Source organism: Oncorhynchus gorbuscha, linkage group LG17 (genome assembly GCF_021184085.1).
Source record: "Oncorhynchus gorbuscha isolate QuinsamMale2020 ecotype Even-year linkage group LG17, OgorEven_v1.0, whole genome shotgun sequence".
NCBI classification, from domain to species: Eukaryota; Metazoa; Chordata; class Actinopteri; order Salmoniformes; family Salmonidae; genus Oncorhynchus; species Oncorhynchus gorbuscha.
In genome coordinates this window covers 55,571,635-55,597,578 of record NC_060189.1, presented here as the reverse complement: position 1 = coordinate 55,597,578, position 25,944 = coordinate 55,571,635, and the positions used below count along the sequence as shown (strand labels likewise).

The following is a 25,944-nucleotide window of genomic DNA, read 5'->3' as shown; positions in this document are numbered from 1 at the left end:
CTCCTGTTTGTACAATACACTCACACAAAGTATATTCACAAACCCTAGAAAGGTATGGCCTTTGGCTTTCACCAGGAATTATTTACATGTATGTCTTGATCTAGGACATATGATCTAATACATAAAAGTATAAGTGTTATAAGTGTATGGCATGTGTCTGCCTCCTATGTAATACAAAGTTTGACATCCACACAAAATGTCTTATTTACTTATTTTAGGCTTAAGGGAGTGTGTAGGTCGCATTCATCGTACAGCTATGGAAGTTATGTATTTAAATCTGTCTGATCGAGAGGAATCTGGAGAGCCCTCAGCCATGGCTGTCGTGAAACATAGAGATATCTGTGCCTTTATAACACCTGTGACAGCATGGGCAGCGCCATTGAGGTTACAACCCATAGGAATCCCCACCCAGTTGACTACTATGATTACTTTAAAATGGCGGAAGTAGTAGAAGTAGAAGCCCTCAATGGCGCTGCCCACGTGGTTAAAATGGCCTTTTTGCCACTATAGGCCTCTATCATTCTCTATGGTCGTGAGCAAGTTGATCTGTAGAAATGGTTTTCTAAGGACCTCCAACCACCCCTTTAACGAGACGTGGCAGAGACCTGACATAAGGGGTTGTAATGACACAGCCAACCACCGGATGCAGCCAAAGACACATTTATTGGATAAAGAAGCTTCCGAGTTTCCTGGAACTGTCTGTCTTTTTGTATTGACATACAACATGGTGGGAAATTAATAAAATAGGAAATGAAAACATGATCTGTAATTACCACTAAATCGAGTGAATGATTTTGAGTACTGTAGTCTTAAGAATGCTCTGGCAAGTGGGTAAATGTAGCATGCATAAGTGGGAAAAACAGCTTCCAGAAAGAGGAGTTCAAACGAGGGGTTGGAACCGAAATGATTTTCCAATAGTTCCGTTCTGAACAGAAGCACTATTTTTCCTGTTCTGTTCCACTGTTCTGTCCTGCAAAGTAAAGTTCTGAACTGGTTCTAACCCCCCAAAAAGTATTGGCTTATATCGTTCTTTTCTTGTTATGACATGCATTATCTGAATTAGGTCCAGAGAATTATAACTACGGAGGAGAGACTTCTACTGAATAACTTGAAGTCTTTGAACTTCAGACAGTTGGCTTAATGTTGGACCAGAGCTTGCTAGCTAGCTAGCTAACAAACTTGTGTGCAGAGCGGCACCAGAATGAAAAACACGTCTTACCTTTTTGTAGTTAATAAATCTAATGTGAGACTTGACACCTATAGTATCCATAACTAGCATTGAAAAAGTAAATCCATTCTTCTCTAATTAAAAATATCTCCCTAATTTCTGAATCAGGCTGGCAGGCAGACACTGGAATAAGTTTCTGAGTAACAGAGTGAGAGCCTTCTTGCTTCCTTTGTGGGAAGCAAAAAAAATGACCGGAAATTAAAAGAACCGTTTTTAAATTAACGGTTCTGTTCCGAAACAGTATAGATCTCTTTCGTTCCTGGTTCTGATTCTGTTCCTCCAAAAATTGCCTTATTTTCAAGTTTTGGGTTCTGTTCCCTCAAACTTTATTTTGTAACATTCTGCTATTCATATGAGTAAAGATAAAATTCCCAGACGTGGATAAATTATTTGCTTAGATTACAAAGGTAGGAAACCCTGGTCCTGGAGTGGTGCAGGTACTTTTCAATCCGTAGCATGGAAAATCTGCGTTGCAGCGCAATTGACATTGAAAGTTAATGTTACCGATTTTGTGAAGACTGCGTTCACAATAAACACTGCATACTCGGCTCAATCGTAAAATTACCCTATGTTCTTCTCATTAGTTGGCATTCAGACTTACCTTATGCAGGTGCATAACGTGCTCTGTAGGTGTGGCTCCCTTGCGCACACAGCTAAAAACCCTCCCACTTGCTGGCCAATAGATTTTCTCGTGGAGTTTTCATGCAATAGGGTTTTCAGTACATTTATGTTAAGTCATCTGTTTAAATACAGTGTACCTTTAATTAGAATTTAGTCAACAGATTCACTAGAATATGCCAGAATGGGTTCAGGATCAATGAAAAAAGCCATATAAATATATGCATATTCGTCTCTGTTTCAGCACCAAATGGTAAGTACAAAGTAGATCATTTAGAGTTAGGAAAGTATTTATGAATCATTAAAAAATGATTTGGAGAGCCTTTACACGTGAAATATATTGATGAATAAAAAATACAGTGGTTTGATTCATGCTGAAAGTTACCAACATGTGGCATTTATTGTTCATTCCATGATATACTGGAAGGTGTTCTTGAACAATAGTTTACTCTAATCCCCACTAATCATGGAACTGTAATTACAACGGTCCAGTTGTCATGAACCGAACGCCAGGCTCCAGGTTTAAAATGCTAAGTGTGGTCTGAGTTTCATTGTCACGCCCTGATCTGTATCACCCTTCCTTGTGCTTGTCTCCTTCCTCCCAGGTGTCGCCCATCTTTCCCATTATCCCCTGGGTACGTATAACTGTGTTCTCCGTTTGTCTGTTGCCAGTTCATCTTGTTTGTCAAGTCAACCTGCGTTTTGTCTCGGCGCCTGCTTTCCCCCCAGTCTCTCTTATTCTTGCTCTCCTGGTTTTGACCCTTGCCTGCCTGACCACTCTGCCTTCCCTTGACCCTGAGCCTGCCGTCCTATATCTTTGCCCCTACTCTGGATTACCAACCCTGCCTGACCTGACCCTGAGCCTGTCTGCCGTCCTGTACCTTTGTCCCACTACTCTGGATTATCGACCCCTGCTGCCTTGACCTGTCGTTTGCCTGCTCCTGTTGCTGTAATAAGCATTGTTACTTCAACACAGTCTGCATTTGGGTCTTACCTGAAACATGATATACATAATGATTCAAATAGGCTACATGTCCCAAATTATTGCACAACAGCCTTATATGATCCTCAGGAACAACTAACTGACATCACAAAGGAAAGAAAGGTAAATGGAATGGATTGATGCAAAATGCAGGCTACAAATGGAAGGAAACTAACACTAAAGTGACAGTTATAAATGTATGTGGGAATTATTGACAGTGGCTATCCATAGTGGCTAATATTTACCATGATAAAAAAAATGTGAAAAGCCCGGGCATTTAATTAAAACATTCTAGAGCACATAAATCAACTCGGTACGTTTGGCGCTACAGAGGCATTTAGTTTGGGACTCCAAATTTCATCCCCACAAATGATGAATTTTAATGTCACATGCACAAGTACAGTGAAAGGCCTTTCTTGCAAGCTACAAGCCCAACAAAGCAGTAATCAATATCAATGTAGCACTAAAAATAACATAAGGTAGAACAAAAACACATCAAATAGAAGTAAGAACAAGAGAAAGTAAGAAGCTATGCACCAGGTTAGTTCCAGTACCATATTTACAATGTGCAGGGATACTGGAGTGAAAGAGGTAGATATGTGTAGGGGTAAGGTGACTAGGCATCAGGATATATGATTAATAGAGTAGCAGCAGCATCAATTCTGATTGTATGTGAGTGTATGTGCATGTCAGTATATAGTATAGAGTCAGTATAAATGTGAGTGCATGTTGTGTGTGTGCATGTGTAGAGTCAGTATAAATATGTGAGCAGGTTATGTGTGTCAGAGTGTGTGAGTCCTGTGAGTGTGCATAGAGGTAAACATTGAATTAAATAAATAATATAAAATACAAGAGTAAACTCAGTCTGTGTAGAAGTTATGTTAGCTATTTAGGGGTCTTATGGATTGAGGATAGAAGTTGTTCAGGAGCCTGTTGGTGTCAGACTTGTTGCACTGGTACCACTTGCCGTGTGGAAGCAGAAAGAACAGCCTATTGGGCGGCTGGAGTCCGGGCCTTCCTTTCACTCCGCCTGATGTAGAGGTTGCGCATTCTTCCCGACTGTGCATGTGGGAGTGGGCCATTTTAAGTCCTTTGTGATTTGGATACTGAGGAACTTCACTGTGGAAAAGGGGCCAAAATATATGTCATGTTGATATGATTTTCATTTTTCCCTCCGTATGGCTGGTTTCACATTCATCTCCAGCAATCATAAGGAAAAATCATCTAAAACAATTGCTATTTATATTTACAGTCCCCTTCAAACGGATTACTCATTTACCGAGCTCTTATCAATTTATACATTATATAGTGCATGGAGAATGATGTTATTTAAATTGGGAATGGTAGATGTTTTTCCACTTGGAACCGACAGGGGCTCGATCGTATTCATGGTTTCTTCACATGTAAAGGTGGTGAAATCATGGTCAGAATACAGTGTATCTGGAGAAACACCTCTGCCACACCTCCATTCTTGTGATCTCCACGACAGACATATAGATGGTTGGCAAATGCGTTTTCAATTGCTTAAGTTCAAGGTCAGAGTAAGGGTAAAGACAAAAGTGCATAAAAGGGAATGTGTGTTATTCCGTTTCTGGGAATTCAGACTGGAGTTATGCTCGCTTAAATGGAACTACAATCAGTGGAGTGAACCTTAAAATAGCCATCACACACTAAATAACCCCAAAGAACTACAATCTCCAAATGGCATTGGATAGAAATAGTATCGAACTGAGTGAAGCTGAGCAGGTGTGTATAAAACATATTATCCACACCTACTCAGTTTTATTCTATTTCTATCAATAAAAAGACCCAATGCAACATGCGAGCAAAGCTGACGAATGAATTGAAGTCTGCTGATGTATGGCTCGATTATCAATCTTCTATCATTAGTCACTAGATGAAGCAATTTGTCTTGGACTTGACAGCTTCCATTTTCTCCCAGCGTAAACTTAATCGAGGCAATTGCCTTTTGAGTCTTTTGATAAATTCCCTTACTCAAAAGGAAAAACACAAATGATTGCGCTACTGTATAGTTTCTAGATTATTATTTTTTTTGTTTTTGTTTTATCTCAGATCATTTGGACTTCTGTCACTCTCCCCGAAGACACAGTACTACTGGTTGGACTTCTGTCACTCTCCCTGAAGACAAAGTACTACTGGTTGGACTTCTGTCACTCTCCCTGAAGACAAAGTACTACTGGTTGGACTTCTGTCACTCTCCCTGAAGACACAGTACTACTGGTTGGACTTCTGTCACTCTCCCTGAAGACAAAGTACTACTGGTTGGACTTCTGTCACTCTCCCTGAAGACACAGTACTACTGGTTGGACTTCTGTCACTCTCCCTGAAGACAAAGTACTACTGGTTGGACTTCTGTCACTCTCCCTGAAGACAAAGTACTACTGGTTGGACTTCTGTCACTCTCCCTGAAGACAAAGTACTACTGGTTGGACTTCTGTCACTCTCCCTGAAGACAAAGTACTACTGGTTGGACTTCTGTCACTCTCCCTGAAGACAAAGTACTACTGGTTGGACTTCTGTCACTCTCCCTGAAGACAAAGTACTACTGGTTGGACTTCTGTCACTCTCCCTGAAGACAAAGTACTACTGGTTGGACTTCTGTCACTCTCCCTGAAGACAAAGTACTACTGGTTGGACTTCTGTCACTCTCCCTGAAGACAAAGTACTACTGGTTGGACTTCTGTCACTCTCCCTGAAGACACAGTACTACTGGTTGGACTTCTGTCACTCTCCCTGAAGACAAAGTACTACTGGTTGGACTTTGGTTGTCACTCTCCCTGAAGACAAAGTACTACTGGTTGGACTTCTGTCACTCTCCCTGAAGACAAAGTACTACTGGTTGGACTTCTGTCACTCTCCCTGAAGACAAAGTACTACTGGTTGGACTTCTGTCACTCTCCCTGAAGACACAGTACTACTGGTTGGACTTCTGTCACTCTCCCTGAAGACAAAGTACTACTGGTTGGACTTCTGTCACTCTCCCTGAAGACACAGTACTACTGGTTGGACTTCTGTCACTCTCCCTGAAGACAAAGTACTACTGGTTGGACTTCTGTCACTCTCCCTGAAGACACAGTACTACTGGTTGGACTTCTGTCACTCTCCCTGAAGACAAAGTACTACTGGTTGGACTTCTGTCACTCTCCCTGAAGACAAAGTACTACTGGTTGGACTTCTGTCACTCTCCCTGAAGACAAAGTACTACTGGTTGGACTTCTGTCACTCTCCCTGAAGACACAGTACTACTGGTTGGACTTCTGTCACTCTCCCTGAAGACAAAGTACTACTGGTTGGACTTCTGTCACTCTCCCTGAAGACACAGTACTACTGGTTGGACTTCTGTCACTCTCCCTGAAGACAAAGTACTACTGGTTGGACTTCTGTCACTCTCCCTGAAGACAAAGTACTACTGGTTGGACTTCTGTCACTCTCCCTGAAGACACAGTACTACTGGTTGGACTTCTGTCACTCTCCCCGAAGACACAGTACTACTGGTTGGACTTCTGTCACTCTCCCTGAAGACAAAGTACTACTGGTTGGACTTCTGTCACTCTCCCTGAAGACACAGTACTACTGGTTGGACTTCTGTCACTCTCCCTGAAGACAAAGTACTACTGGTTGGACTTCTGTCACTCTCCCTGAAGACACAGTACTACTGGTTGGACTTCTGTCACTCTCCCCGAAGACACAGTACTACTGGTTGGACTTCTGTCACTCTCCCTGAAGACAAAGTACTACTGGTTGGACTTCTGTCACTCTCCCCGAAGACACAGTACTACTGGTTGGACTTCTGTCACTCTCCCTGAAGACACAGTACTACTGGTTGGACTTCTGTCACTCTCCCTGAAGACAAAGTACTACTGGTTAGACTTCTGTCACACTCCCTGAAGAGACAGTACTACTGGTTGGACTTCTGTCACTCTCCCTGAAGACAAAGTACTACTGGTTAGACTTCTGTCACTCTCCCTGAAGACGAAGTGCTACTGGTTGTGGCTATGTGTGTTATTGGAGCTGCACTGCAGTGTACTGAACAGTATATAGAGTTAGAGTATAATATTTAATGAGTATACCAAACATTAGGAACACCTTCCTAATATTGAGTTGCACCCCCTTTTGCCCTCAGAAGAGCCTCAATTCATCAGGGCATGGATTCTACGAGGTGTCGAAAGCGTTCCATAGGGATGCTGACCCGTGTTGACTCCAATGCTTCCCACAGTTGTGTCAAGTTGGCTGGATGTCCTTTGGGTGGTGGCCCATTCTTGATACACACAGGAAACTGTTAAGCATGAAAAACCCAGCAGCGTTGCAGTTCTTGCCACAAACCGGTGCGCCTGGCAACCACGACCATACCTTGTTAAAAAGCACTTACATCTTTTATCTTGCCCGTTCACCCTCTGAGTGACACACATACACAATCCATGTCTCAACTGTCTCCAGGCTTAAAAATCCTTCTTTAACCTGTCTCCTCCCCTTCATCTACACTGATTGAAGAGGCATCAATAACATCTCATAGCTTTCACCTGGATTCACCCGGTCAATCTATAGCTGTGTTTTAATATCCATACCAACATACTGTATACTACATACTGAATGAGTATGTTAGTTCATTTTAGTATACTGTAAATGAACGGTATCCGTTCAGTGTCTGTCTACCGGAAGTTTATGCTCTTGCTAGCTTGTTAGCATAACAAATGACTAGCTAGACATTTTACGATTTCGGGTGTGTTTGCAAATTTCAATCTGGAATGCCAGACTGTGCTCAGAGTAAACTCTGGGTGTTTGTAAATCCAGAGTGAAGCCAGATTGTCTGTTCCGCAGTTTCGATCTCGGAGAGCGCATCACTCACAGTCCAGCACCTAAGCTAACTGACTAATGTTGGCTAGCTTGTCATTTCCAGACACAAATGAGAGAACACCTCACTCTGACCATTTTACTCGCCATAGCCGAGCTGGTTAGGCTGTTTTCATGTTATCCAGAGCATTGGTGTCTGTAACTGTGCTGTTGGCAACAATTTAATTACGCTTTTTTTGCGTTTATATTCAACACCGAGAGTGTTCTGAAATTGGAGTAGATAGCCAGAAATAACAATGTCCATTGAGAACGCACAAATACTATACCACTTCGCTAAGAAAGACGTGAATAATAAGTCAATAAACATTGGGAAGTTAGTTAGATTATAGTTAATATACTGCCTGGCAAGTTAGATGTATTAGTAGCCAACTAACGTTAACGTTTCTCGTTAGGTAACTAACTTTAGCTAACATACCGGTATTCCGGTACATACTACTATAATGCTATGCGGTTCATAAGGATAGAGTAGCTAACAAATTGTCAGCCAACATTTAATGTAACTTATTTCAAAAGTCATTACTTTATGACATTTCTTAACATTTGTCATAATTAGTTAAATCCATAAATTTGTATCCACTCTCGTCGGACTTCTGCTGCATATTTTCCACCATTTTCTTCGTATCTGAAAACGTTGTGAAGCCACGCCCATTTTCTGACTAATTGCATTATGGGCCCTAAAAGCCACGAAATAGTGTCCACTGCTTGTGTACTTCGTAATTTGCTGTATTTAGTACAACATCCGGGAACTTTTGGCATACTAACTACATCCATACTATGACCAATAAGCATACTACATACTCAATTTATGTCACAAATAGTACAGTTAGTGAGTATGAGTATTCGAACACAGCTTATGTCATGTAAAGAGCAGGTGTTCCTAATGTTTTGTACACTCAGTGTATATTATAGAGTATCACAGCTAATATGTACTTGACAAAACTTCCTCACTATTCTCAAGGTTTCTTTGTAAACATGGAATTGTGAAAGGATCAAATATCAATGTTTTTAAATATTTTATTTATTAAAGCTTACATCATATCATTTAACTGTCATTCTTACTCTCTATCCTCAATATTTTGGTAAACAGATGCGCAAGAAGATCAAATATATATATATTTTTTCACTAAAGCTCACACATCACTCAATATCATACAGTATCATATCACTGGTGTGGCAGGGTAGCCTAGTGGTTAGAGTGTTGGACTAGTAACCAAAAGGTTGCAAGTTCAAATTCCCGAGTTGACAAGGTACAAATCTGTCGTTCTGCCCCCGAACAGGCAATTAACCCACTCTTCCTAGGCCATCATTGAAAATAAGAATTTGTTCTTAACTGATTTGCTTAGTTAAATAAATAAAAATATTGCTACATTACTATTTAATCCTTCCACCACCCCTTAAGTGTCATTGTTTAGATATGAATGAGACAGGTTTTCTTTTCCCATCACTGAAAGTACCAAACCTACAGTTTTCCTGTCAAAGGCTTCAGAGAGGGACAGAGGACACACACCCACACACAGTGTGTGACCAGACCGAGAAAAGACCGTCCTCCTCGTGGCAGGTGCATCATGACACTCCCTTGTTTTGAAAAAGTGAAAGAAGGAGCGAGAGAGAGAAGAGGATGGACAGATGAAGAAAAGAGGATATTTCTATATCCCTGTCAGATGGCTCCAGAGAGGTAGGCTAAGATGGGCTGCATCATTCCACTATGTGCTTTCTTACCAGGGAAGTTTTTACCCCCTCTTTTTGAGTCTTCCCTGGCTTTAAAGAATTCTGTGGTTCCTGAGAATAACATGTGTGGGTGGAATGGGATGAATATTTCAAGCCACTCCGAAGGACAGAACATTGGCGTGTTGCACTGACACTGGCAGCTGTCCCTGTTCTGTAAGGCTTCCTGGCTGTCCTTCTGTGCTGTAGGACTCTCCTTCTCCTCTAGCACGGAATAAAGTTAGGAACACGCGCATGAACCAGCAGCCCAGTTAAAGCTTTTACCACAGTTGCATGCAAACGATGTACGGTCCCCTGGTGGAATGCAACTCAACGCCCCCCCCCCCTCCATCTCCAGGACCACTCTTCCCCATCCCTGTGTGTATGTCTGTGTGAACACAAACCAATAACGATATTGAACACCCAGCTTCTAATAATATCCCTGATCACTCAGCGGGGTATCCCTACGCGCCACTAGCCGTCTCACTCCTCTAGCTCCATCTCCATCTCCTTCCACCAGCCTGCCTCGCTGTTTTAGTAGTGGGTCCTTAGCAACTGTAGCTAAGAACCCACTACTTTACACACCCAGCATGCTGTGAAATTCAATTAAGTCTCAGCATGGAAAATTTGTATTTGGGGAAATAAGATGGGAAGACGTGAGGGAAATACGTCTGTCATTTAGTTATGATTTGCTAGAATCAGAATTAGACTGGGCGTGAAGATGCAGAGTAAATGTTTTGCGGCTAGATGTGTTCAATGTGGTTTATTCCAGGGGAAAGTTAAAGGGGAGGGGAGCGGAGGAGAGGGTAGAGGATAGCGGACAGGGAGAGGAGAGGGGAGCGGAGGAGAGGGTAGAGGATAGCGGACAGGGAGAGGAGAGGGGAGCGGAGGAGAGGGTAGAGGATAGCGGACAGGGAGAGGAGAGGGGAGCGGAGGAGAGGAGAGGCCAAATCAATAAGAGTATAAAACACCTGCTCCATTTCATCTCCTGGATTCCAGATGGATACAAATGCAGAACCAGCGGTGCCTTCATAATGAAATCTGAAAAGTAAAAACAACACAAAGGAATAGGGATAAGTGATGAATATGTGGTGTCGAGGGCTCAAGGCAGCACATCCATTCTGAGGAAGAGAAGCTTCAAAACAATATCATTATATCACATTTAGATACGTTATCCTGTAAGAGTTCCATCTCATCTAGGCCATATTTATCCAGCATTATGATGAGTCACCAGTGGGACTAAAAGCTATTCTCTGTCCTCAACTCGCGAAGTCTGTGAGGGTATTGATAATTATAGTTGATGAATGGCTCTCTGAAATTGGAAGCGTAAAGACCTTGTTTTAAATGATTCATTAGACTCTACCTGGCTATGCAAAATGTTACAGGTGATATCTCATTTTGCTCCACATTGAGCTGTGGTTGACGATTGAGGGCTGGTCTCGCAGACACAGATTAAGCCAATTCCTGGACTGAAAAACTATTTCTATGGAGATTCTCCATTGAGCATGTTTTTTTTAGTGCAGATCTAATCTGTGTCTGGGAAACAGCCCTGTATGTCTGTCAGAAGACTGATCCTTACAGAGCGGTGGCAAAGAGCGAGGGGTTGGAACTCTAATGGCTCGTGGAGCTATGATCTAATAGTATAATTCCTCAGAGTCTGCTGGCAATATGCACGACTAACCACACTGGGCAAACAGTAAGCGATGCAACACACAAGGAATGCTCTGAGCTCAGCCTCAGAAATCGATCCCTGTTCTCTTGCTGTCGGCGTTCTCTCCTTCTGTTTTTTTCCCTTCTCTTTCTCTCTTCTTTTCTCCGTTCCTCTGTATTCTCCTCCTCTCTCCACATTATTGGAAGACCAAGTGCGTGCTTACTGTTCCATCGCTCCCTTGGGATCCCAAAGACTCTATTTCTACCCACCATCATGCCATCGTACGTTGAGTTCATCTCCTCCTGAGGAAAACTACAACTAACTTTACTTCAGTGCGAGTGGATTTCTTCCCCATTCTTTTCCACTCCTTCCTCTTCCTCCACCTCTTCCCCCTCCTCTTTCTGTCTCTTATCTATGTTCCTCATGCTCAACCTAAGAAAAGTATCCCATCATCCGAGGAACCATCCTGGCTTGTCCCAATGCAATTACAAGGCCTGTTATTTCATACCCTCCACTCCGCTGCACACCACTCCACTCCCCTCAACCAGACAGTGGCCGGTGCACTGTAGACACACACACAAGGTTATTATTTCCCACTCTCCACTAGACCGCTACACATCCCCCCCCCCACCCCACCACAAAACAACATCCACACAAACAACATCCACTCAAGCAGATGGCTTCTCGCTCGTAGGCTTCCTTTCTCTGAGATAACAGTGAAAATGTACGCTTGTATACTGGAAAGAAATGGTCCAAATTACTTCCCAAAGATTCAGTTGATTTTGTAGTTTCGTGAGCTAAGACCCTGAAACTCTATGAACGAATGAAAAGTCCTTATTGGTCTGTTGAGCAGTGGCCTCAGTAGGAAATGACATTGGACTGGTAATGGGAAGGAAATAAAAATGATATTATCTGCCCTGACCATTTCAGTAGAGGAAAAGCATCATTACAACATGATGTGACATTTCATTCACTTGCACGCAAACACACCACACACAAACAAGCAAGCACACCACACACAGACAAGCAAACACATAAACAAGCAAACACACCACACACAAACAAGCAAGCACACCACACACAGACAAGCAAGCACACCACACACAGACAAGCAAACACATAAACAAGCAAACACACCACACACAAACAAGCAAGCACACCACACACAAACAAGCAAACACACCACACACAAACAAGCAAGCACACCACACACAAACAAGCAAACACACCACACACAAACAAGCAAGCACACCACACACAGACAAGCAAACACATAAACAAGCAAACACACCACACACAAACAAGCAAGCACACCACACACAAACAAGCAAACACACCACACACAAACAAGCAAGCACACCACACACAAACAAGCAAACACACCACACACAAACAAGCAAACTCACAAACAAGCAAACACACCACACACAAACAAGCAAACTCACAAACAAGCAAACACACCACACACAAACAAGCAAACACACCACACACAAACAAGCAAACACACCACACACAAACAAGCAAACACACTACACACAAACAAGCAAACACACCACACACAAACAAGCAAACACACCACACACAAACAAGCAAACACACCACAAACAAGCAAACACACACAAACAAGCAAACACACACACAATCATTTGGTTAGTAGCAGATGTTTACAGAATCTAACCTGCAGTTCAGAGCTATTCCAAACATGGCTGCACATCCAGATCAACTCCATCTCACATGACACCACACATTCTCTGTAATTGGACAACACCACGGGCGTGGCTCATACTTCATCCAATCAGGAAATTCATGGCTACATTTAACATATTTACATTTAAGTCATTTAGCAGACGCTCTTATCCAGAGCGACTTACAAATTGGTGCATTCACCTTATGACATCCAGTGGAACAGTCACTTTACAATAGTGCATCTAAATCTTAAAGGGGGGGGGGGTGAGAGGGATTACTTATCCTATCCTAGGTATTCCTTAAAGAGGTGGCTAGAGGTTTAGGGGGAAAGAGTCACATTCCATCAAATATTGACAAGAGAAACTGAGGGAGTGTGAGAGCGAGAGAGACAGAGAGAGAACGTGAAGGTATGGAAATGGAGAAGCCAGTGGAGTTGATGGCGGACCAATGCATTATCCTGCCTGCTTTGCCCTAGAGCAGAGTTTCCCACCCCATGGGGTGCACATATTGGTTTTTCTAGCACTACACAGCTGATTTAAATAATCAACTAATCATCAAGCTTTGATGTGTTAGTGTTAGGGCAGAAACCAAAACGTGCACCCCTTGGGGTCCCGAGGACTGAGTTTAGGAAACACTGCCCTAGAGTGAAATGCTTTGCAGGCAGTATTGAACCTGTAATGAACCCCATTCCACTCCCCTGTCTCCCACTCCTCTATCCGCATAATCCCTCCTTCCTTCTCTCGAGGAGAAGGGGTCGAGGGAGGGAGGAAGGAGAGAGAAACAGATACTGCATTTATTATTGATGATTTTATATGTTGTTGTTTTGTCCAAGAACTGCATCTAACCAGTTGGTAGAATTTGAGAGTTTTGGCAATTTTCGCCTCTCACAGAGTCATGCCAAGGAATCATGCCAATAAAGCAAATGGCTAACATGAATTTAAAACTAAGTGGGCAAGAGAGCAAGAGAACGAGATAATGAAAGAGAAAGAGAGAGAGGTAGTTTGGAGAGCAAAATAGGAACAGAGAGTAAGAGTGAGAGACAAGGGAAGGGAGGGAGCAAAGAGAGAGAGAGAGAATGCAGGCAGAGTCAGGCAGACTAAGTTAGTGGAGGAGGTAGAGAGGTGGATGGGGAGGTCAGCTGTTTCATCATTAGCAACTGCCTCTGCTGCAGTGGCTTCCTTTCCTCTCTCCTTCAGAGCTCCTCTGAACAGCAGACTGGGTCCCCCTCTCACTCTCTCTCCATCCATCTCTCTCTTTCTCACTCTCCCCCTCTATCTTTCAAACCCAGACATGGGGAACAGACAGTATATGCTAGCTGACAAGGGATTCTCATTCGTTCCCTTGCGTTCGACTCTCAGCTACTTCCTCGCTTTTTCTCTCTCACACCTTCTGTCTTTCCTACATCCAAACATATCCCTCAGGTAGTGCTCAGTATGCAGTATAGGATACGCTCCCCCTACCTCTCCCATTCTCTCTCTCTCTCTCTCTCTCCAAATGTCCCTTGTATCTGGGTCTCTAGTATACCCACATGATTAAACTATCTGGTATTGGCTATAAGGTGTTGTTGTTGTTCTTCCATCTGGTTGTGATGAGGCCACACATTTCACTCCAGCCAAGGTCCTTTCATAGTCCACACACAGGCCCTTTTCATTTGTGAATCAATTCCCCCCCTCAGCGATCGATATTCAGAGGAATTGCTAATGCTGACATATCACACATTTCTATACATAAACAACTGCTTAACCTTTCCAGCTAAGAAGATAGTCAGGCTGTGTCCCAAATTACACTCTAAATTACACTATTCCCCTATGGGCCCTGGCCAAAAGTAGTGCACTATAAAGGGAAAAAGGTGTGATTTGGGACACCACCCTCAGCAAATGCAGGAGGCATACTACAGTCAAGTGATTGATAACAAGGTAATAATTGGACCAACTTTGGGTTTAATGGAAATATTTGCCATGCTATAAAGCATTCGGACGGAACAGAATGAAATTGAGTAGAAATGAATGCTGGTTCCAACACACAAAAATGACTTGATTTAGTTGATGCCTGTATAGCTCAGTCCTCAAGCTAGCACAACTCAATCCCCTCACTTTGTGATTTAGTTCTATCGTTTAAACATACACAGTCATATTGGAATAAATATTTGCAAGCTATTTTTATTCAAACATTATCCGTCACTCCAAGGGTTTGGGAATGTGTCCACGATTTGTCATTGTATTGATGAGCAGCTAGAAAATATTTGTGTATATCAGTATTTCAACTCATATAGCTAGTTAGGTAGTTAGCTGTGTATTCTTTAACAAACACCTTAGCGACAAAACACAAACAGCCATTTAATCTCAATTTTCAACACCCTAGACAAACAGTCTGCCAATATGAACACCCACTCACCTACAGCCTAACGAATCAAACATAATGGCACCAATAAAAAGAATCCTGTACTCAGCAATGCAAAAGGTGCTATATCATGTTGTTATGACCGTTTGTATTTATCACAGCCATATACAGCTGTCATATCCTTTATTGACATGGCCTCCCATTCCAAACGTGTGACTCAGTGTCCCTGATCAACAATATTGTGATTGTGAACCATGTCATGTTCAAGTTTCACTGGAGACTCCAGGCCTCTTTGTCTTCCAATAAAGCAATGGATGTAGCAGGGGATGACTGTATGGAGCTAGAACTGTATTACATCTGGCCATAGAGATATACATTATCTCTATCTCTGTATTACATCTGGCCATAGAGCTATACATTATCTCTATCTCTGTATTACATCTGGCCATAGAGCTATACATTATCTCTATCACTTTATCACATCTGGCCATAGAGCTATACATGATCTCTCTGTCACTGTATCACATCTGGCCATAGAGCTATACATTATCTCTATCTCTGTATTACATCTGGCCATAGAGCTATACATTATCTCTATCACTTTATCACATCTGGCCATAGAGCTATACATGAGCTCTCTGTCACTGTATCACATCTGGCCATAGAGCTATACATTATCTCTATCACTTTATCACATCTGGCCATAGATGTTACGTCCTGACCTTAGTTCCTTTTTTATGTCTCTGTTTTAGTTTGGTCAGGGCGTGAGTTGGGGTGGGCATTCTATGTTGTGTATTCTAGGTTTTGTATTTCTGTGTTTGGCCTGGTATGGTTCCCAATTGGAGGCAGCTGTCGTTCGTTGTCTCTGATTGAGAACCATTTCCCGTTTCTGTGTTTGCACCATACGGGACTGTTTCGATTTTAATTTCTTTCCTGCACTTTGTTCTTTTGGTATTTTCTTGTGTTCTGAGTTATTAAAGTTATCATGGACACGTACCACACTGTATTTTGGTCTGATCCTTCTTATTCCTCATCAGAAGAGGAAGACAATCGTTACAATAGAGCTTTACATTATCTCTCTGTCACTGTATCACATCTGGCCATAGAGCTATACATTATCTCTATCACATCTGGCCATAGAGCTATACATTATCTCTGTCACTTTATTACATCTGGCCATAGAGCTATACATTATCTCTATCTCTGTATCACATCTGGCCATAGAGCTATACATTATCTCTATCACTTTATTACATCTGGCCATAGAGCTATACATTATCTCTCTATCACTGTATCACATATGGCCATAGAGATATACATTACCTCTATCACTTTATTACATCTGGCCATTGTGGAGCTATACATTATCTCTGTCACTGTATTGCATCTGACCATAGAGCTATACATTAGCTCTGTCACTGTATTATATCTGAGCATTGAAAGGTCAGGGGAAGGTCAAAATACACCTTGTGTTGGGCAGTCTCAACCCAGTGAGTTACTCTTTTTAAAATATCCTGTTCCTTTTCTTGCTAAACTAAGAACAGTTAAGAAGAACCTGTAACAAAATATGTAAAAAAAGAAAAAAACATTTGCATTGACTGTATGTTCTTCAATGTGCCTTACTTACAGAGAGTATGTGACTTCAGCAGTGGTGGTGTTTTATGAGCTACATCACTAGGCTCCTTAGTCCACTATCTCCTCTCATCTAAACAACCACTCCATCAAGCCCTGCTCCACTACTGTAGTTGTGATAGCCTCCGAAATCTCCACCAGGCCATTTCAGACAGGATTTTCAGTACAAACAGCTTGAGTGTCGCCGATCTGATCTGCAATGCAATGATAATGGGATTCAGGAAGCTGAATAGACACTAATTCCATCTTAATAGCACTCTCATTGGCTGAGGGCCCAAATAGCGAAGGGCTTTTTGAGTTCCACCGCCTCCTTTAAACACAACACTCAAGAGGCTGCTCTAATAACTTATTCCCCTCTCAGAGATGAGACCGGAGTGAACAAGCACACGCATGCATCCTCGTACACAAGCACGCACACACGCGCACACACACACACACACACACACACACACACACACACACACACACACACACACACACACACACACACACACACACACACACACACACACACACACACACACACACACACACACACACACACACACACACACACACACACACACACACACACACACACACACACAGTGAGATGAGACCAGAGATCATGCAGATGCCACTGGCCCGTCTACTCTGTTGTCTTTGTTTATGGAAGGAAGGGGTGGCTTCCACATTAATGTAGAAGTGTTTAGAAAAATATTTTATTCTTATTTACAATAAAAGTGACTCCAAAAAGACACAATACATTATTTACCATTCATTTCTACTGGGCACAAAATATTCTGAAATGCTACCAAACTGCAAATGCATACAAACAAGTTTGTACAGTCACAAGTTTGATGTAGTTAATTGGTGCTAAGAATATAGGACCAAATACTACACGTTTGAATACTTTATGTATAAGAATCTTTAGGGGTGTCAACCATTTTGACCCCTACCTTTGAGAAAAACAAGTATTACTTGTTAAACCAAATCTTTCTCTGAGCAAATGAATTAGTACAAGACAATTCCCCAAAATGTTTGCATACAATATAGCTCAGCATTTGAATTATTTATTTTATAAAGTCATTATTGCTCATCTTTATCAAGGGTGTCAATCATTTCATACCCCACTGTATATAACAGTCAAGCAGTGACTCTTATGCGATAGGTATCTTATTCACTGATTACATCTACATTACACACCCTTTGACCCCCCTCGTCAGTCCAACAGCCCTACCCACAGAGGTCAATTCAACGTCAGTTCCATGTTGGTTCAAAGTCATTTCATTGAAATGACATGGAAACAACGTGGATTCAACCAGTGTGTACCCATTGGGAAGTCGCTCCCCACCGTGTCAATTAGACAATCCATGGACTCCATTGGCTAATTAGCCTTAGTGTTGGGAAGCACACAGGTGTGAGAGAGAGATAGGAAGAAGTCCAAATGCCCTCCAAACATTAGTTTACTTTCTACTCCAAACAGGTTGGTTTGCTTTGAAGCTGAATGTACGCTTTTAAGCACATTCCAAAAAATTGTCTTGCACTTCTTAATCCTCCATTTTAAGTTGATAGTGACCTGGAACGGCTTTCAAGAAGAGACAAATGAATTTTTGTATATTTTAAATGCTTTTACATCTAGCCTATTTATTCCAATTGTCTTGTATTCTTGTTGTTTACCCGCCTGAGATAAAAACAACATTAGACTCAATGATCCAGTTCAATAACTCTTAATCTTCAGATTTTACCCTCCCAAAGGAGACATTTCAACTGGAATTTCAAGTCCAGCAGAGACCAATTCAGGCTATTGAACAAGATTGCTTATTGAAGCTGGAGAACTTTGATGTTTCTAATTTGATGTCACAGGGAAATGTCTTTTTCATGTCCAAGCCACACGGTTTTGATTCTCTGAGAACGATGAGCGATGGATTTCAAAAGTTAAAGTCGCCCGTAGGCAGCTGAGGCTGAAATAATAAACTATGTGGTCAAAGAAGAGTTTTCCTAATCAGTTGAGATTGTGTGAAGGTGACAGAGGGTTTTCATAAGACTAAAAGAAGGTCAAAGAAAGTCTACCCAGCTTTGCTAAAGTAGTTGTTTAGAACTATGCATCTAAAAGTTCAAAGGTGACCACTGATGCATGTATTTAAATATGAAAAACACACTGAAAATTGTCTGTAGGGCTCAATGGAAAACAACCCCCCCCCCCTTCTTGCTAAGCAGGGAAAACCGTTAAGTGTCTATCCTGAAAAAACAGTCTCCATCTCTCAGGGGACCTGGATTCGAATGCGACTTTTCTTTTACTTTACCTCTGCTGTCGGAGGCTGAGCAGCTGAGACACTAGGCTTTGTGATGTATAGTGTGTTCCCTTCCCACAGAAGACAATTATCTAGGCATCACCTTCACTTTTAGAGGAGACACTTTAGTGGTTCGCTGAGGAGAGGCCTTGGGCTCTTGCTACGAGAAAGAGAAAGAGGCGATAGAGAGGGGGATCAATGCAGAGATTAATGAGAGAGACTCTGGTCATGAATGAACTCATTGGCTGTTTCAACAGGTATCTTCCAGTGTGTCTGGGAACTGGGGCAGTAGGTAACCTGGGTGGGAAGTGGGGCAGTAGGTAACCTGGGTGGGAACTGGGGCAGTAGGTAACCTGGGTGGGAAGTGGGGCAGTAGGTAACCTGGGTGGGAACTGGGGCAGTAGGTAACCTGGGTGGGAAGTGGGGCAGTAGGTAACCTGGGTGGGAACTGGGGCAGTAGGTAACCTGGGTGGGAACTGGGGCAGTAGGTAACCTGGGTGGGAGGTGGGGCAGTAGGTAACCTGGGTGGGAACTGGGGCAGTAGGTAACCTGGGTGGGAACTGGGGCAGTAGGTAACCTGGGTGGGAACTGGGGCAGTGGGTAACCTGGGTGGGAACTGGGGCAGTAGGTAACCTGGGTGGGAACTGGGGCAGTAGGTAACCTGGGTGGGAACTGGGGCAGTAGGTAACCTGGGTGGGAACTGGGGCAGTAGGTAACCTGGGTGGGAACTGGGGCCGTATCGCTGGTGTAAGAAATCTGGGCTTTTAGTTCATAGGGGATAGAAATAGAGTCGTATGTTACCTGGAGGTGTAACAGGATTGTGCAGTATGTACAGGATGTCAACTCAAACATAACATCACATTGAATACATTGTGTACAGTTCTTTCTAACAAGTCACAGTACAGTGTAGCACCACCTCCACCAACAGCATGAGAAGTGATGAACAGGTGAAGACAGACCGGTGGGATCAAAGCCTCGGCAGCTGGTGGTCTCGCCCGCTTGGAGACGCACACGCACACACACACACTGGAGACAGACAGATGGCTCATCATTAATTTAGCCCAATACACACTGGACTCAACCCACCTGAGATCTTCCATTCCCCTCCCTGCCCGTCCACCCCTCCCTTCCTGTCTGCCCATCTTTAAATAGAGTCTTCTCCTGTGGAAACTCCAGGGATCTCTTCCACCGTGTGGCTGTGGCCCACACACAGTGCACACTCCACATGGCGTAGATACCACGTCTCATTTTAGAGGGCATGCAGGCACTGAAAGAAATAGGATTGTCAGCGTGAATGTTGGCGGGGTGTTTTTGAATGTTAGTCTAGTAGCCTTCATTAGCAACAGTTGCAGTATCACTATGATCTTTCATGTTGAGAATGAATTATTTACTATCTGATTCTTTTCTCTGTGCAGCCAGTAGCACACATCTCAAACTGTTGCACAAAATTGGCTCACAGACCGTTCGAGTCCCAGAGCACTAATCACATCATAGCCCCATGGTAACACCCTGTTCTCCGTCCCCACTCTGCTGTGCGGCCATCACTTCATAATCAACATGTATTCATCCATTTGGCCCAATGAAGTGCATCGGAGCGGCGGAGCGGGCTACCTCATTGGGTGAAATCTCCTCAATCTCCGCTCTACACCACAGAGTAAGTCGGATTTACCAAGGCTGTCATAATAATGTATTCAGTGTCAGCCACCGCTGGGCCTCTGTCTTGTCGGAGCGTGTTCCAATTCATCAGCCGCTACACAGGATGACTACCGTGGCTGTGAGTGCGTGTGTGGCTGTGGGGTTCCTATCTTCCTCACCATCCCAAAGAAGGAACCCGCAGTGCCGCTCATTGTAATGGCTGGAATGGAATAGATGGAACGGTATCAAACACATGGAAACCACATTTGACTCAGGTCCATCGATTCCAGTCCAGCCATTACAATGAGCCCGTCCTCCTATAGCTCCTCCCACCAGCCTCCTCTATGTAATAAGAAGTTATGTATTGGCCATGCATACTAAGTCAGAGTCAGTGACAAGTGCTCTCTGGAGTTCACTGATTGCCTGCTGCGCTTAATGAAACAAAAGATAATTACTAGATCACCTCAATCAGGGAGAGAGAGAGAGAGAGAGAGAGAGAGAGAGAGAGAGAGAGAGAGAGAGAGAGAGAGAGAGAGAGAGAGAGAGAGAGAGAGAGAAAGGGAGAGAGAGAGTGAAAGGGAGAGAGAGAGAGAGAGAGAGAGAGAGAGAGAGAGAGAGAGAGAGACGGTCAGAGAAAGACAAAAACAATAGGAGGAGATAAGGAGGCCCCAGCAGCAAATAAACTGTTAAAAAGAGGTGTAATTAGTTCAGCTCAACTAGGTTCCCCACAGACACCTGTAGAGCAATTGATTGGGTCAGAAGATCTGACTGCTCACAGCCAGGTGGATATCAATTCAATTCAAGGGGCTTTATTGGCATGGGAAACATGTGTTAACATTGCCAAAGCAAGTGAGGTAGATAATATATAGATCATATATAGACAGGTGGATAGCTCTCTGCTCCCAGAAGCACCACAGACAGGTGGATAGCTCCCTGCTCCCAGAAGCACCACAGACAGGTGGATAGCTCCCTGCTCCCAGAAGCACCACAGCCAGGTGGATAGCTCCCTGCTCCCAGAAGCACCACAGACAGGTGGATAGCTCCCTGCTCCCAGAAGCACCACAGACAGGTGGATAGCTCCCTGCTCCCAGAAGCACCACAGACAGGTGGATAGCTCCCTGCTCCCAGAAGCACCACAGACAGCTCGGAATAGGGAACATTTCATCATCACCGTACCTCTTTCAATGACCCCAGCCGCCGGCCAATTAGAAGCCATCATGGGCTGGGAGTCCAGGACCCAAGGCAGGTAGATGAGATTCTACCGTAGAGTATGTAGATGGCTGGGTTGGATATGTTTTAGATTGTAAAGTCATCTACATACTCTACGGTATGATCTCGTCTAACTCTGTTTTAGATTGTAAAGTCAGGCCAAACATTGTTAAGTTTGAAGCCAAGAGAGGGAAGAATAAAATATACTGAGGTCAATGTTTCAAAATGGGCAAACCCCCCCTCATCAACCAAGTAATAAAAAACAAAATACCAAACAAAACAGATTCCCATAGTCATAAAAGAGCCTGACTGAACTGTCTCTGCCGGTACCCGTTTTCCTGTTCCTTAATAATTAATATTTATTGTCTGAATAAATGGACCGTAACATTAAACAAAACTGGACAAGGCGAATGTCAAAGCGAGTGGACAAACTCTCTCCCTCGTGTCCTGACCTTTTAGCATCCTACACACAGCCATTCACAGTCTACAACTCCAAATGCCACCAAATGTCACCATCAAGGCCCAACATTTAGGGCCGAGCCATGCTGCCAGTGGCATAGAGAGATGTAGAACACAGATAACGTAAAGGTCCAGCTTTCATCATTCAGACGTTACTCTTGAGGAAAAGCGGACATTTTCAAAAGGACAGCCCACATAACTACATAAATGACGTGAAGACATGTACACAACAAACAAAGACGAAAACTTCAACAATCACTAACAAAATCCTTTTCACAGCCATAATGGAAAGTCAAGAAGTACTATGAATTGAACTCCTCCACAAACGGGCCACTGTTTTAACCAGTGTAGGTGATGTCGAGTGTGATATTGTCAAGCCTAAAGCCATAGTATTGTAGCGTATTCATTCTCAGTCTGGTCATGTCTCCAGTGTTCTGTCTGTGAGGGCCGAGACCTTTGACCTGGGAGACAAAGTTTCTCTGCTCTGCAGAACAGCCTGGAGTCTTAAGTGCTAAAGAAACACTGTTTGATTGACGTGCCTTTGTCACTCCATCACTTCTTTGCCTTTTAACCTCGAAACAAGAAAAGAACCCTGTCAGGACCATTGTGGACAGAACCTGAGCGTTGGTATGTAGGGAGGAGTGTTGCTTTCATCAAGAGGACCAGGAGAGAAACAGAATGTCTAAGAGCTGTACAAAAGGCCATAACCTTATCATCCTGTCGGGAACGTTATCACTTTTCTCTCAAGTGTCGTGAGGGAAAGGCTCTGAAATGGAAATAAGTCCATGATCACCTTGTGCTAAATCACGCTCAAAATGGGAGGCTCACTGTCTCAAAACCAATCTAAGAGAAGTTGCGATTACATGCCTAAATTATATCACTGACTGGAGTGATACAGTACTTAATCATCTATTCCAACTCAGACCTGAACCTCAAAATTCCCGAAGATAAATTGGGTCCAAAATAGTCCTTCATAACAAGACTACTTGATTATGCATTGAAAATCCTCACTTCGTGTAACGAATCATTAATATGCATCTATTCATTAGCAATATTAAATTGTTGCTCCGAGCTCCTCCGCATGCACAGTCACAACAATACATCCCCCCCCCCCACCACCACACACCTACACACCTACACACCTACACACCTACACACCTGCACACCTACACACCACACACCACACACCTACACACCTACACACCGTATTAAAACATAAGGAAGCAGATGCATTACTTGAGAGGGAGAATTCAATTGGACCGTGCTCCATCTTCATTTGGTCTGTAATGGTGTAATGGCCTTGTGTGTTTTTGAAAATGTCAAGCATGGAGTCTGTATGGAAATCACTTCCTGTTGTAATTGTGACAAATGAAGCCAACCTAACACAGCTAACAACACAGCTAACAACCAAACACAGCTAACATCAGAGCTAACAGATATTTGAATGGAACACTAGAGAGAAACACATGCAGCCATATGTTTCCCTCCTCTCCTCTCCTCCTCTAGGAACTATCCACAGGGAGAAGTGTACCAACCAAGCCAGCATAATGAAGGGCAGAGAGGTTAACGGGAGAGAAAGCAGTGTTCGTCCCTCCCTCTCGGTTCCCTGGGACTAAGTGCTGATGGGGTCAGGGCCTCCATCTACCAGGGCTTGTTTTGAATTCATCAAATGGGACTGTCACAATCATAGACAATAATACATCAGGTTCTGTATGTATGGTCGCAATGCAGTATACCTATACTGTAAACAGGACCCATAGCATCACTTGCATCATACATGCACAACTGTGAGTCACTTGAATTATGAATAGTTGAATTATGAATCAAGGGTTCATCTTAGGTAGGTGCTTATGACAAAGCAAAAACACGTTTTTAGAAATGTTTGCAATTTTTAAAAATTTTAAATATCACATTTATATAAGTATTCAGTACTTTTACTCAGTACTTTATTGAAGCACTTTAGGCAGTGATTACAGCCTCAAGTCTTCTTGGACACTACTAGCTTGGCACACCTGTATTTGGGGAGTTTCTCCTATTCTTCTCTGCAGATCCTTTCAATCTCTGTCAGGTTGGATGGGGAGTGTCATTACATAGCTATTTTCAGATCGCTCCAGAGATGTTCAATTGGGTTCAAGTCCAGGCTCTGGCTGGGCCACTCAAGGACACTCCTGGGTTGTCTTGGCTGTGTGCTTAGGGTCGTTGTCGTGATGGAAAGTGAACCTTCGCCCCAGTCTGAGGTCCTGAGCGCTCTGGAGCAGGTTTTCATCAAGGAGTTCTCTGTACTTTGCTCAGTTCATCTTTCCTTCGATCCTGACTAGTCTCCCAGTCCCTGCTGCTGAAAAACATTGCCACAGCATGATGCTGCCACCACCATGCTTCACTGTAGGGATGGTGCCAGGTTTCCTCCAGACGTGACGCTTGGCATAAGAGTTCAATCTTGGTATCATCAGACCAGAGAATCTTGTTTATCGTGGTCTGAGTGTCTTTAGGTGCCTTTTGGCAAACTCCAAGCATCTTGTTATGTGCCTTTTACTGAGGAGTGGCTTCCGTCTGGCCACTCTACCGTAAAGGCCTGATTGGTGGAGAGCTGCAGAGATGGTTGTCCTTCTCGAAGGTTCTCCCATCTCCACAGAGGAATTCTGGAGCTCTGTCAGAGTTCTTGGTCACCTCCCTGACCAAGGCCCTTCTCCCCCGATTGCTCAGTTTGGCCGGGCGGCAAGCTCTAGGTAGAGTCTTGGTGGTTCCAAACTTCTTCCATTTAATGATGATGATGAATGATGGAGGCCACTGGGTTCTTGGAGACCTTCAATGCTGCAGAAATGTTTTGGTACCTTCCCCAGATCTGTGCTTTGACACAATCCTGTCTCGGAGCTCTACGGACAATTACTTCTACCTTATGGCTTGGTTATTGCTCTGACATGTACTGTCAACTGTGGGACCTTATATAGACAGGTGTGTGCCTTTCCAAATAATGTTCAATCAATTGAATTTACCACAGGTGGACTCCAATCAAGTTGTAGAAACATCTCAAGGATGATTAATGGAAACAGGATGCAATTTCGAGTCTCATAGCAAAGAGTCTGAATACTTATGTAAATAACGTCTTTTTTGGTAAATTTTTAAAAATGCATTTAATACATACATAATACAATTTCTAAAACCCTGTTTTCACTTTGTCATTATCGGGTATTGTGTGTAGATTGAAGAGGATTTTTTATTTTATTTAATCCATTTGTGGAAGATGTCAAGGGGTCTGAATACTTTCCAAATACACTGTAAATACCCACAGGAAGTGAAGTTGAACCAAAATAGAATAGACATTGAATTGACATCTGTGCCCAGTGGGTGATAATCAGGTTAAAAAGTTAAAGTAAATTCTCCTCCTAATCCTCTACCTGATACTTTACCAATGACTCCTTACCTTAGCTCACTTTTGATACCACATGTCTCTAGAGATGACTATTTCACTGTGATAGGTCATCAGTCACTGACAATCACCTTTTCTTAACTCTTCTTGAACTGCACTGTTGGTTAAGAGCTTGTAAGTAAGCATTTCATGTTAATGTTGACACTTGTGTTCGGCGCATGTGACAAATACAGTTTGATTTGAATAATGTTTCACACTATTCTGTATACTTCTGGCCCTTCTTTGGAC

General features: G+C 43.0%; 1 protein-coding gene and 1 long non-coding RNA gene across 2 annotated transcripts in view; both read right to left on the bottom strand.

Moving 5' to 3' along the window:
* Nucleotides 1–3,570: 3,570 nt before the first annotated feature.
* Nucleotides 3,571–12,789, bottom strand: LOC124001228. The gene is made up of 3 exons (XR_006832755.1): nucleotides 12,734–12,789; nucleotides 10,376–10,445; nucleotides 3,571–3,947 (listed from the first exon to the last, which is right to left on the bottom strand). It is a non-coding gene; the product is annotated as an uncharacterized LOC124001228 (long non-coding RNA).
* A 6,447-nt stretch (nucleotides 12,790–19,236) lies between these two features.
* The window catches only part of LOC124001443 (extensin-like), a 32,590-nt gene continuing 25,882 nt past the window's right edge, over nucleotides 19,237–25,944 (bottom strand). The window contains exon 2 of the mRNA XM_046308175.1: nucleotides 19,237–19,728. Within this exon, the coding sequence (XP_046164131.1) occupies nucleotides 19,237–19,728 (492 nt within the window). The remainder of the gene's footprint in view (nucleotides 19,729–25,944) is intronic.